Source organism: Callospermophilus lateralis, chromosome 1 (assembly GCF_048772815.1).
Source record: "Callospermophilus lateralis isolate mCalLat2 chromosome 1, mCalLat2.hap1, whole genome shotgun sequence".
NCBI lineage: Eukaryota > Metazoa > Chordata > Mammalia > Rodentia > Sciuridae > Callospermophilus > Callospermophilus lateralis.
In genome coordinates this window covers 95346389-95361509 of record NC_135305.1, presented here as the reverse complement: position 1 = coordinate 95361509, position 15121 = coordinate 95346389, and the positions used below count along the sequence as shown (strand labels likewise).

Below are 15121 nucleotides of genomic sequence, written 5' to 3'. Positions count from 1 at the left end.
GAGAGAAGAAAATTAGGTACAAAGAGGTTGGAAAGCCAATAGAATTCTATTTACAAGGATCATATGAGACATACCTGTGAGAGTGACTGAATAACTAAAACAGGATAAAGGAAAGGAGCAAACTTTTTTTATGGGAAGAGATCAGAGTGGTTTTGAAACCAAGGTTTAATTTAAAATACCCCAGATCACACAGGTGAAGATGTTTAGCAAACACAAAGGATTTGAGATCAGAAAAAAGACCAAAGCCTAAAATTTAGATTAATAAGTGTTCAACATTAAGAACACGGGTAAGACTTCCTCAGCATGAGGAAGGGGCAACATTGTGATTCAAAAGAACTAAACTGCCTTTCCTGTTTTACATGATTTAAAATGTAGACTACCATATCTACACCAGAGGAACTACAATTTAATCTTGATTATCTAATTAAATATTAAATCAGTGATCTAAATGAACATATCCATTCCTGAAGCTTGTTTAATTGTATTATTGTTAGTCCTATGTTAGTACATAGTAATCTTTTATGACAACATGGTTCTTGTCCAATGCTTCTTTATTACCTGGATCCCCAACAATTCCCTGAACTGATTTATACCAGACTGGGATAGTTTTCTCCTGGATCAGAATGAGGGATTTACTGTAAATACATCTGATGTTCTAGGGCACATAAAATTAAAAAATAGGATAGAGATGTATACTTAGCAGTAGTGCATTTGCCTAGCATACATGAGGTCCTGGGTCCAATTCCCAGCACCACATAACGAGCAAGCAAACAAAAACCTCCAGAAGTATGCATATGGTCTGCCTTAAAAATGACATAATTATAGACTGAGTGACAAAGTAAGTACACAAGCAATAATGACTTGAGTTTAGGAAGCAATTTTTAATGCTGAGTATTTTCATCTAGTCCTTAGATGAGTATCATAAGGTCCTACTGTTTTTCCTGGTACCAGCTTTGAGAAAACAGTTTTGCTTTTAATTGCAACTTTTTAGAGGGCCACTAGATGGTGATATTGCCTTCAAAAAGGTCTGTGGGAGGGTGGTATTGATAAACTAGTGTTTTTATTTTATAACTCAAAACTCTTTTACTTACCTCTCTTTTCTCCTTCACACAAAAATGCAGTAAACTGATTACTGTTCAAAGAATCTATTTTATTTTGACTGCAATTTTTAGAACCATAAAAGATGCTTTTCAATACTATTTAAGTAACGGATTTGGAGATTTTATTTTTTGCAGTACTGGTAAGTGAACCTAAGGTCTCATGTATTCTAGATAAGTGCTCTACAACTTAGCTCCCCTCCACGCCAGGACTTGGGAGATTTTATATCGAGAATAACGAGGCTCAGAGAGGTTAAGTAATTTAACTAATATTCCACAACAGATTAAACAACAATGCCAGGACTAGAACAAAAAATTCCCTAATTTAGGATGTGGATTTTATGTTCCTTGTATCAAAAAAGTAAACTTCATATTTTCCTCTCAGGAAATGAAGTTAATTTTAATTTATATGACACACACAGAGGAACTCCATCTTTTAGTAAAACACTATACCTATAACTTGTTAATAAAGACTTAGAAAAGGGGAAATACTATGACTCAAAGATACTGGGAAAGTTGCACAGAATCTTTGAAAAGAAGAGCATTAGCTTTTTAGGCTCTAGAATTTTTATTTATTTCCTCAACTAACCAAGCCTATTTCTCCAATGGATTTTAAAGAGAATAACTGTTACCTTAAAAAAGAGGGGATGGGCTTGGGTGGTGGCTCAGTGGCAGAGCGCTTGCCTAGCATGTGTGAGGCACCGGGTTCGATCCTCAGAACCACATATAAATAAATAAAATAAAGGTTCATTGACAACTAAATAGTACTGAAACATAGATTATATAGTTCTATAGTTTCCAATGTTGAACAGAATAAAGTGTGAATATTGATATTCAAAATGAGGAAATAATTCAGGTTTAAAAATATTACTTCTCATCATCCACCTTCCTAACTTTAAATTAGTGACTCTCTTTCTTTCTTCTAATACAGCACATGTAACAGGGAGGTCCATTCTGATTATAGACCTAAAGTACTAGCTATAATTCTAACCAGTTTTTCTCACAATTAAAAAAAAAAAAGGCATATCAAAAATTAAATGAGAGTTGTGGTTGATGCTATTACAGTAACAGGCTGAAATCTGCTCTATTTTAAAATGAAAAACCTTACACTAAATTTTTAAACACTTCAATTATTCTATCTATCTATAGTAGCTAACTAGAAACTATTTCAAAGTAACTTAAAATGTACATGGGTATATTACAGTAAAATTTCTTTTAAAATCAGAGTGTTATTTATTAAGATTCACTGGAAGAAAATATATATTTTGAAGGCATTCTACAAAAATAAAGCCTATTTTTCCAATAGATTTTAAAGAGAATAACTGTTACCTTAAAAAAGAGGGGGTGGGCTGGGGTGGTGGCTCAGTGGCAGAGCGCTTGCCTAGCATGTGTGAGGCACCGGGTTCAATCCTCAGCACCATGTATCAATAAATAAAATAAAGGTTCATTGACAACTAAAAAAATTTTTTAAAAAAGAAAGCTTACTATTAAAAGAGAGAGAGAGAGAGGGCAATTTAAAGGAGTATATAAATCTCTTATTCAGAATAAGACATTTGCTTATAAAACAAAATGACACCAATCATTTCTCTTATAAATTTCACTGACCAGAAAAATTCAGTTAATATTACCTGAAAAATGCAAAATTAAAAGATTTAAATTTCCTGCTTTTCTAAACTCAAAGTTCCTCCATGAATCCAACAGGGTAATAAAGAACATGGCCCAGTGAACTGTCATATTTCTGACACTTCACTGGAAACCAACACTACATTTAAAATAGAAATCAATGGGGAAATAGAGTTTTGATTTATAAAATATGGCTTAATAGTAAATTTTTTGGAACAACTCTATTCCAAATGGTGTACACAGACATCTGCATGAAAAGAAGTGATTGGATGGATTCAAATGGTAATGAGGTGTTTCCCATCTTCATTGAAACGTAATAAGAAAATAAAAACAGTGAGATTTATACTCAAGTACAACAAACATATACTTGTATTAAGGATAATATAATTACAGTGAAATCTCAACCAGTTAAGCAAACAAAATCCTTAATTAACTAAAGTGTCCCCCTAAAAAAATGCACAGAAATTTAGTCATTCAAAAATGTCATATCAATTAAGTTTTATATTAAGTACACATTAAGATCAGCTTTTCTTTTCATCTTCTACAAAAGGGCACTATTACACATGATGGAATAAGAAAAAAACTGAGAGCAGAAAACCTTGAACTATACATTGCCAATATCTTCTGACTTTTAGTCATTCAATCCTTAATAATAGCAAAGATATGGAAATAATGTAAGTGTTCATTAACAAATGAATCATTAAAAGAAAATATGGGGTGTTTTGTGTGTGTGTGTGTGTGTGTGTGAGTGTACGCACAATGGAATACTCTTCTTCTTAATAGAAGGCAAGTCCATTATTTATGACAACAGAGATAAAAGTGAAGGGCATTATTCTTAAGTGAAATAAACAAGCAACAAAAAACAAAGACTGTATGATGCAGAATATAAAAGAGTTGAGCTCATGTAAGTATAAAATACAGTGGTGGTTACCAGAGGCTGTGATTGGGATTAAGGGTTGGTCAAAAAACATAAAATGTCAGTGAAACAGAAAGAGTAAGTGCAAGAGATCTATTGGACAACATGGTGATTCTTAACAGCAATATATTATATTCTTGACAACTGCTGAGAGTAGACTTTAAGTATTCTTACCAAAACTAAAAACAAACCAAAAACCCTGAGGTAAGGCATGTTACTTGGATCATTTAGGCATTCCACAATATATGTATATTGCAAAATGACACACTGTACACAACAAATATATACAACTTTTATATTCCAATTAAAAACAAGTTTTTAAAAAGAAAGTCCTTCAATCCTGTCTGGGTATCAATTTTCACAAATGCAAATTGATGAGCATTACCTTTTTAGGCTCTAGAACAGTTTTATAAAACAGACACATACAAACACACCAAAAATCCATACAACCCTTTCTTCAAATATTAACTTTGAATACAGTGGGTAAAATAAAAAGAAAATGACTCTCATAAAAGTACATATAGAGAACTAAGACCCCTGTCCAATCACAACTCTGTTCATAAAATACTCTCTGGGGAGTTTCTCCAAACTCTCAGATCATTATTTGAAAACTTTTAGTCTACAACAATAAACAATGCAAAGATTTTTCACAATGATGTCACTGGTACCGCAAAATTAAACAGATTTTTCACTCTGAAAAATTCAAACAAAAGAATTTTTATTTATTTCCTTAACTAACCAAAAATTGGCAAAGATTCACTGAAAGCAAACAACTATTTCTAAGAAATTCAATCAACTTATGTTTCATTACTACTAAAAGGTGACACTAAAGAAATGACACAATTGCCATAAAATTTTAAAATATAAAGATATATTTATATATCAATAAATCCAAAACTAAATAAGATTGAGCTAAACTGACCAAATATTCATGAATCTGTTAATTTCAGAGTTTATTTGTATAAAAGCTGCTATTTCACATAATATTTTATTTTTGAAATGCCATGTTAAAAAGTCAAGCACTATAAAAATTCACCAGATGACAAAAAGTACTTTTCTTTAAACAGTTTTAGCTGCTACATACTAACAAGGCAAGTCATATTTCTCATCACCAGACTCAAAGGAAATCAAATCAGATACACACCCAACTTTAGCCACAGAAGCTCTACCATTTTTATGTTTTACATATATAACTTCCTCATAATATTTTGCTTAAAGAGTTCCAAGTAGTTATCAAAACAAAGAAAAACAAACACAACTATAGACATAACACACACAAAGTGAAGTCTGAAACAATAATTAAAATGGTGTTTATCAGCTGGAGTGTAAGCTCAGTGGTAGAGCACATGCCTGGGTTTGATCCCCAGCACCACCACCCCTCACCCTCCGCCAAAAAAGAAAAAAGTTTTTTAAATGTATAATTTTAAAAGCATACATTAAGGTTTCTTACAAAATACAAAAAAAAAAAAAAAAAGAATATCTTAATGTCTGTATCTGCATCAGAAATAAGCATTAATTTTTAAAATTATTTGAAATTCAGTCATATTTAAAATTGCATATTTTAACAAAACTATATTTATCTGTGCCAAAAATCAATTATTTTTAAATTGACTACATAAAATTTTATAACTAAACTAGGCAATCCAATATAGTATAAAGTGTCATTATTTTGTGTATTTAAACATGAAAAGTTAATGTCATTTTAAAAAAATATAACAATTAAAAAAGATGTTTTAAGTACAGATTCTAAAAATAGACTTCAGTGTCTACAATGTTCATTTAAGAGTATTCTTACCTTTCTTCTGAGCTATACAAACGAGCAAGTCCAAAATCAGCAAGCTTTATCTGCCCTCTGGTGGAAATAAAAAATGGACAATAGCTGTTATTCTACTCTGAATTGATAATGTAGATTCATACTCTATTCCTCGAACTAATCAAAAAGACACATTAACTTTGATTACACTGCAATACTGCCAATGTCTTACAAGAAAAGTCAAGAAGTAGAAAAATGACAAACAGTACTTTTCTTTAAACAGTTTCAGCTGCTATTACTATTATAGTAGTTGAGGCGTCCATCCATAGCTATGGGTTCTCAATCTGCAGATTCAACCAATGCAGATTAAAAATATTGAGGGAAAATGCATCTGTACTAAACTTATACAGACCTCTTTTTCTTGTTGTTATTCCCTAAACAATACAGAATTATCAACTATTTGCATAACCTTTTACTGTGCATTAGGTATTGTAAATAATCTGGAGATGATTTAAAGTATATGGGAAAATGTACTAGTTATATGCAAACACTATGCCATTTTATATAAGGAACATGAGCATCCACAGATTTAGGTCAAGAGGGGAGGAGGTTTCTGAAACCAATCTCCCATGGGTACCAAAGAATTACTCTGTTACTATTATTACTATCATTATTATAATATAGTATTAGTATAATAGTAATTTTGCTAATGTTCAGTTTGTATTTAGAAAAGTGTACTTCAATGAAAATAAATGAGAATTTTCATTACTCAGGAATAAGACTTGAAAACTTTTTCAAGTCGATAATACCCAAGAAATGTCAAATCATTTAAAATTTGTTTAATTTTCCAGCTCTTAGTGGGGTTGAGCACACAGAACATTTTCTATTAATTAAAATCATGACCAGGCATGCCTCATTTAAACTAACAAACAGCAACAACTATAAAGAGTAGCAATTACAAGAGAACTACCAGAGCTGAGGTTATGCAGTTACTGAAACAGTTAACATAAGCGTCATACACAACTTCAAAAAAGTTCACTTTCTAATTGTGACAAATGTTTAAAAAAATTCTAAAAATATACTTGTAATGTAAAGCTGAAAGCCTATCAGCAATTATTAGAATACTCATGATATTTTAAGAAAGGCATTATTATTATATGTATTATTATATGTACATTACAAACTATACTGGAAGTGAATTTAATTAAAATATATCTAACACCACTTTAGAGGTAGCCCAAAGCTGTAATGTTGGTTACATTAAAATAGTTTAAAGCAATGAACAATCTGAAACTCTTTTTACAGAATCAAGGTATATAGTATATAACACTTACTTTAAACATATATATCAAACTCATATCCATACCTATTATTTAGAAGGATATTTGAACATTTAATGTCTCTATGCAAAAAGTTCTTCTTATGACAATAATCCAGACCTTCCATGAGCTGTCTCATAAATGACTTTATGTGATTTTCATTAAAATGAACCAAGCCTGATTCCAGCAGTCCCATTAGATCATGGTCCATATATTCAAAGACCAGATAAAATGCACCTAAGAATGAGAATAATTACTACATTAAAGACTTTTAATTTTACAATAACTCTTGTATAGGTACAATGTATAACAAAATAAAATACTGCTGATGGGTGGGAAATAATTTTTGAAAGTGCTACTTTATCACTTTAATCACATTCAAATTTTTCCAAGAATGTAATATAAAGGAAATACACAAACTAGTTTCCTTTTCCTAAAGAAAGTTTATGATAAAAATTAACTGAGTATGATTAATGTAAAATAAATTGTTCAATGTTTTAGACAAATTGTCTCAGCAGAACCCTCCCCCCAAAGTAGAGTTCATTAAAAGAAGCTGAAAAGTTGTTAAAAGAACTGCTTTTAATAAAAAGAGGAGTGGTCCCAGATGAACTTCAGACAGTCGAGCTTTCAATAAACATACAATTTAATTGTTTATACAGCTCCAGAGTTCTTGAAAACATAGACGTTACAACTTTATTTTCTAAAACTAATGTGGTTGTGCAACCAAAACATAAAATAACACTTAGTATAAACACATAAGCCATACAACTGTACTGTACTGATTAAACCTTAAAACTTGTACAAATTGAATCCAAAGCTATATATTAGAATATCATAATCAAGTTAAAGTTTCATTTATCAATTCAAGAATAGAAAAGCTAACAAAATGCATTACAACTATCTGAGAAAAGAGAAAAATTCTTAACATCATGGTAACTAATCATAGTTCAAAATCGATTCCTAATTAAAAACAGCAAAATAACTCCCAGTAAACATGGAACAGGAGGATTCTTTCTTCAAAGTTCATTATGGTAATGAATGAAACCTAAAACCAATATCACATTGAAAAAGAAAATATCAGATATTGTACACAAGACAAAACCTTCTTTATTACTAACTCTGTTCAGAAGAAGCCTTACACAAAAGGCCTATTACCTCGGTTCCTTCAAATCTCATATATTATTTAGAGCTTTCAATCAAAACCTATAAGATAGGTTAAAACAGTCTTAAAAAACAAAGTAAGCATAAGGGTCAAAATAGCAGACATATAAGAACGTTTTAAAACTATGATAGCTATACTAAAAGTTCTAGTGGAAAAAGAAAGTAAACAACAGGTGAGTGCAGATGGCTACCATAAATAGAGAACCAGAAACTCTAAAAATTCAAAAGGAAATGTTCAAAATCAAAAACACTGTAACAGAAATAAAGAATGTCACTGATAGACTCATAACTCGTACCACATTTAGCCAACGAATACATGAGGTTGGGGCTGGGGTTGTAGCTCAGTGGTAGAGCACTTGCCTAGTATGTGTGAGGCAATGGGTTTGATCCTCAGCACCACATAAATAAATAGAATACAGTATTTTGTCCATCTACAACTAAAAACGTATTTTTTTTAAAAGTCAATGAGCTTGAAGATATGTCAATAGAAACTTCCAAAAAGACATTCAAAGAAAAAAAAAAGAACAAAGTATACAATGAATAATTACAAGAGGTGTTATACCAGAGGAGAAGAGAGAAGGAAACATGAAAAATATCTGAAGCAATGACAGAAAATGTCCCTAAATTAATGGCAGATACCAAATCACAGATGCTTCCTTACACACCAACAATGAACAAATGGAATTTGAAATTAAAACCATATATGTATAACATCTATAAGGAAAAATTACAAAATTCTAATGGAAAAAAATAAAAAATATAAACAAATGGAAAAATATTTCAGGTATATGAGAGGAATACTCAATGTCAAAGTGTCAGTTCTTCCAAATTAAAATTCCAGCAAGTTATTTTGCAGATAAGCTTATATGGGTAACAAAGAAACAAAACAAAAAAACTGAGAACAACAACACAATACTGGAGAAAAGATGGAGAATAAACTTAGAGAACTGACTCTATCCAACTTTAAGATATACTATAAAGCTACCATAATCTACATAATGTGATAGCAGTGAAAAATAGATAAGTCGAAAACATGAAAATAGACCCTAAAAAAAATAGTCAAACTTATCTTTGACAAAGCAGCAAAGGCATTTCAATGGAGAAAGGATAGTTTCTCTGCAAATGCTGCTGAAACAAGAGGACATAAGTATTCAAACAAAAATTATTTTACATAGATTTTTTATACCTTTCGCAAAAATTTTAAAATGAATTTTAAATTTATGGATTTTAGGTTTCATGGTGATTTTAGATACAACACCAAAATCAAAATATGTGAAAGAGAAAATTAAGTTGTTAAAATTTAAAACTTCTCTCTTTGAAAGGCCCGATTAGGAGAATAGAAAGACAAGTCAGAAACTAGAAGGAAATCTTCACAAAATGCACATCTGATAAAGACTGGTATGCAATACACCTGAAGAATTCTTAAAATCTTACAATAAGAAAACAGCTCAAATAAAAAATGGGCAAAAGATCTGAACAGATACCTCATCAAAGAAGATATACAAATGGCAAATAAACATATTAAAAGACTCTCCACATTACTTTCATCAGAGAATTGCATATTAAAAGGTATTGCATGTCTTAGAATTGCAAATATCCCAAACAGTAACATCAAATGCTGATGAAGATATGAAGCAACAGAAACTCTGATATGTTGCTTATGAGATACCAAATGGTAACAGTCACATTTGGAAGACAGTTTGCAGTTTCTTACAAAACTGAACATACTCTTACCAAAGGAACCAACAACTGTGCTCCTTGGTATTTACCCAAAGAAATTTAAAATTTACACCCACACAAAAACCTGTACATGAATTATAGCAGCTTTGTTCATAAATGTCAAAATTTGGAAGCAACCAAAGTATTCTTCAATAGGTAAATGGATAAACAATGTTCAGTTCATCCACACAACACACTATTATTAATCAGAAATAAAGGTATTAACATCAATCTTTGAAAGGTAAATATTCAAAAACAAAAGGCCGAAGGCTGTTATATAAAGTAGGATAAATTGGTAGTGGTGGTCCCAAACATGCAGAATAATATCTGCCCCAAAGTAGGGCCAATATCAAGCTACATTTTAAAACTACAGTGTCTAACTGAAAAGCATTGATCAAACACGGTTTGAACTAAGGTTACAGCAAGGTGAGAGGTGTTTTAAGTATATAATACACAGTGGATTTGGAAGATTTAATACAAAAAAAGGAATTTCAATTTTTTTTAATATTTGGGGTTAAAATAAATTCACTTGTCATTTTATTTATTTTAATGGTATTTCTAGAAAATGTAATAAACACATACATGACCAGCATCATATACTTACTGAACAGCAGTGGTTTTTGTTGTTTTTGTAACCAGAGATTGAACTCAGGGGCACTTAATCTCTGAACCACATCCCAGCCCTTTTTTGTATTGTATTTAGAGACAGGATCTCACTGAGTTGCTTAGGGTCTCACTAAATTGCTGAGGCTGGCTTTGAACTTGAGATCCTCTTGTTTCAGCCTCCCAAGCAGCTGAGATTACAGGTGTATGCCACCATGCCCAGCTAGCAGTGTTCTTAAAAGTGCTTAAAAGTTCTCAAAAGCACTGTAAAAGTTCCAAAAATATGGAATCATCTGCCTCATAAACTAACAACCTGAGGAGAAACCAGATTAATTCAGAAATAATTTGAAAAAGTCTGTTTTCCAAAGTTAATAAAATATCTTGAAGAAAATATATCAACTACCACTTTAGATACAACTCACTCAGATTATTTCCCAATTTTCTTTCAATATTTTCATTTTAAAGTTAAGACCAAGAAAGTAATACGATAAGCTCTGAACTATAAGACAATCACGGTAAAAGTCTATTAAATCTAGTTAATTACCCTTTACCCTATTAATAGCATGTTTTAAGCTAAAAAAAAAAAAAAAAAGTAAAGGGATCCTTCTAGATGAAGTGAAAAAAAATCATGGCTATTTATAAGGTAACTAATAGTTTAGGGGAAGGAGTTAAAAAAATAGAATTATTTTAAAATGGTATTTTTATACAGAATTTCTTTCTCTTGAGATTCTGGGGATATACAGCTCAGTGGTAAAGCACTACTAGCCTAGCATGCTCCAGGCCCTGGTTTTGATTCCCAGCACAGCCTCCCCACAAAAGAAAACCTTTCACTTTCAGTTTTAATAGTGAGGCAGATGAGGTTATCTAGAAAACACATGGTAGCTATTACCACTTCTGCTACCAAATACTGTCCCCACCTGTTTAGCACTTAAGGAAGACAACTTTGTGACTGATAACTACAAGTAAAGAAGAATCAGAGCAAAAAGGACAGATAGAACCAAATGAACCCCACTAATCTTCTCCATTAATACAGATATTAAGAATATGAACCTTGAAATACATTAACAAAAAATTTTCTTCATATAGAAAAATACCTGTTAGGACTTGGCTCTACAAATGTCCTCCAAAAAGTTTATTTGGAAAGCATGATTCCCAATACAGCAAGGTTTAGATGGGGCTTTTAGTCAATGACTAGATCACGGGAGCTATAACCAGTAGATTAATCAATGTCAATAATAATTTAAATAGACTACTGGGTGGTTACTGTAGGCAGGTGGGATTTGGCTGGAAGAGCTGGCCACTATGGACATGCCCTTAGACTATATCTTGTCTCTGGCCCCACTCTTTCTCTGCTTAGTGGCTTACATAAGCTGATCTGCTCTTCTATGCCATGCCCTTCAGCCATGATGTTCTGCGTCACCTCAGGCCCAAAGCAATGGAGTCAGCCAACCACCGACTGAACCTCTGAAGCCCTAAGTCCAAAATAAACTTTCCTCTTCTAAGTTGTTCTCATCAAATATTTTGGTCACAGAGGCAAAAAGCTGATTAGTACAACCCGTTAGCAGAACTGATTTTAAAATCAAGAAAATAAAAGCTTTCATTGATTTGCTTCTCCAAGTATTGGAAAGAGGGAGAAACTACATGAATCATCATCAGCAGCAGCAGCAGCAGCAACAATAAATTCAGTGGTACAGATTAAGGGAGATGAAACTTAATTTTCACTTATTACTGATTCCAAAATAGTATTTGACACATGACCAAAAGCATTTGGAAATCAAAATTTGCACAGCTTACAAAAATGCATTTTAAAATTCTTCAGCAACATCATTCCTAATGATGGAGAACCCCATATTTCAAGAAAAAGATGTGAAGGACCAACTTTGAATTATCCACTCTAGTAACATGTATATTAACATAACTACTTTAATTCAAGACTAATATGTTGGTAAAGCTGGAAGTAGACATAAGAATAGAAACAGTCAATGTGGGCCAAAGGCTCTATATTTATATTTGCAAATTCTAATCTGAAGTATTTAAAAAAATACGAATCATATAAACTCTTATTTTGGAATTTTATTTTCTTCAACAAAGTAGTCAACAAATTTATTGTTTATAAGTGCAAAGATAAAGTAAGAGTCACTAATTCAAGAGCCTCATTAATGTAGCACTGCAAACAAATGTCAGTAAAAAACTACAATATTAGAATGCTTTAACTGGATACGTTTAAAAACACAGTGATATTTCAAAAGATAAAATCTGACTGGGGTATCAGGAAGAGGTATTTAGGTTGAGATTTGAAGCAGGACTAAGATCAAGCAGACTTGATGGAAGTGAAAGGCATGCTGAGTTTGAGATACCTTTTTGAAATGTGAACATGGAGGTATCTAGTCAATAACCTGAGCTCAGATCTGGAAATATTTCTATGCACTTGTAATGGCATGGAGACATTAGTATAAAAACTACACTGCAAAGACAGTATCTAGGAAGAAGGTAAAAGACCAAGAACATACCTTCAGGAACACCAACAATGAAAGATAAGGTAAAGGAGAGAGAGAGAAAGAGAGACAGAGAAGACGACTAAGACGCAATAGCCAAAGAGTAAGAAAGCAAATCTGAGTAAGAGTTCTTTCAGAAAAGCCAGAAGATTCAAGAAGCAAGTCAACATAATATATGCTGCTCACATCAAATAATAAAAAAAAAACCTAAGAAATTATTATTGGGTTTGACAGGAGATTATTAGTATTTTTATCTTTATAAAGTAGTTAGAAAATTCAGAACAATCAGTGAATAAATGACAAAGTGAGAAAGTACAAACAGTAAATCCCAACTGCTCTTTTCATGAAGCCTGACACAAAGGGAAAGGAAAAGGACAGTAACAATTCACAAGCAGACTCAAATTACAAAAAGTTTTTTCTTGTTCTAAGATGGGAGAGATGTGAGTAGGTTTAGTGCTGAAAGTAAGAAGCACCAGGAAAGGACAACAGGTAAAAATACCAAAGTTCCTCAGCTTTAAAAGGAATCATCTTCAAATAGGAAGGAAAAATATTACTTTCTCTCAGAAGAGTGAAATGGGTACAGAGTAAGTTAAGTGCACGTAAAGTTAGAAGTTGAGAAAGTGAGTTCTCACCTGGTAAGTGTGACTTTCTCTGCAGAAAATGAAGCAATGTCTTCTATTTAAGAGAAAGAGAAAAGAAGCTGAACAGGAACCTTTGCTTTGTAGACTAGAGGAGGAGTTGCCAAAAGAAAAGGACGATCTAGTGGCCCTGAAGTCCATGCTTTGTAGACCATAAATCTGAGGAGAAAATAACCTACATGGTTGTATAATTTTCCTCCAGCAAGTTTAGTATTTTTAAAAGTAATCAATCCAAAGTCAAAGGTTAGGGCAGGTTTGACAGAGGAACAAAATATCAAGAGGTATGAGTTTCCTTGCTACAAGGAAAATAGAAAATCATTCCTTATAACAAAATACAATTACTTTACTTAAAAAAATATGTAATCAAAAAATAAAGTGTAAGTTATATTAGAACTCTTCTTTCTCAAATTCAGCATTAGAAATAATTTTAAAAAGACAATTTAAAGAGTCCCAAGATATACACATCATGGAAGGGGTAATTGGGATATCCCTCCACTCTCCTTTAACCCTCGTTTTGTTCAAATTGAGACAAAGAAAGAAAGAAGATATTTCCTCTATTCTCTTAACCCTACCTCTCAGAAACCTAAACTCTTCCCTTTCTCACTTGTGTCAGTGGTCGTAAACAAATAAAAAAGATACATGTAAACTGCATTTTACAAGAAATTGTGGCTCAGTGTGGTAGTAGTAATAAAAAAAATAAATCAACTCCTAAAATGGCAAAAGAGAAATGTCTGATCATCTTGACAACCTAAAACTAATTATCTCAAAACAAGAAGTGTTTATACTGAAAAGAGGCCCAAAGAAATCTCTGGCCCTCAAGCTTCAAATTTTGAAAACTTAATAAGCTCTTGGCTCTTCATGTCGTAATCTTCATTCCTACTTTCAGGCCTGCAAGACCACCAAAGATAGTGAGCCGGATAAGGAAACACCCCCACTAATAAAATTGAAACAGGAATTTAAAGACAATGGCACCACAACTAGGAGTGAGAACATAGGTGTGTATGTGGCCTCAAAATTTCAGTTTCAAATATACTTTCCTGTAAGTATACCAGGATACATAATTAGATTTTTCACATCCTATTAAAATCAAACAAACTGAAATGACAATCCACTTTCTAGTCACTATTTTGCACTTACCTTGTACTTCATTTTCTTCCCTATTCTATGGCTATGAGGATTATGAGAGTTAAATTTGTAAAAAAATAGTGCTTGGCCCACAGTAAGCATTATATGTTTCTGTAAATCAAATAAAACACTATATTATCAATTTATTAAAAGCTTCTAATTCCTTTTCTGAACAACGTTGACCCTGATTTTTAAATTAATTTTTACTGGTGCCTAACAGTGGAATTTATTATGACATATCTGTATATGCACACAGCATAATTTTGTGAACTCCATTCCCCTGAACTTCTCTGTTACCTCTCTTCCTGCCTCCCCTTGGTCTCTGTTCTGTTTCCCACAATGTTCACTCCCACTTTTTTTTTTTTTGAGAATTTTTTTAATATTTATTTCTTAGTTTTCGGCAGACACAACATCTTTGTTTGTATGTGGTGCTGAGGATCGAACCTGGGCCACACGCACGCCAGGCGAGCGCGCTACCACTTGAGCCACATCTCCAGCCCACTCCCTTTTTTTTTTTTTCCTCTTTCTTTCTAGTTTCCACATATGTTAAAGAGAAAACATATGTCCCCTGAATTTCTGAGTTTGGCTTATTTTCCTTAACACAATGCTCTCATGTTCTATCCATATTCCTACAAATAACGTAACTTCCTTCTTCTTTATGGCTGAATAAAA

The 15121-nt window shown here is 32.2% G+C and overlaps 1 protein-coding gene across 2 annotated transcripts in view; it reads right to left on the bottom strand.

Moving 5' to 3' along the window:
- Positions 1–15121, bottom strand: part of Cdk13 (cyclin dependent kinase 13) — a 97933-nt gene that overhangs the window by 31103 nt on the left and 51709 nt on the right. For both annotated transcript variants that reach the window (XM_076836367.2, XM_076836371.2), the window contains exons 6-7: positions 6756–6945; positions 5432–5488 (exon numbers count right to left, since the gene is read on the bottom strand). In XM_076836367.2, coding sequence (XP_076692482.1) covers positions 5432–5488; positions 6756–6945 — 247 coding nt within the window. The remainder of the gene's footprint in view (positions 1–5431; positions 5489–6755; positions 6946–15121) is intronic.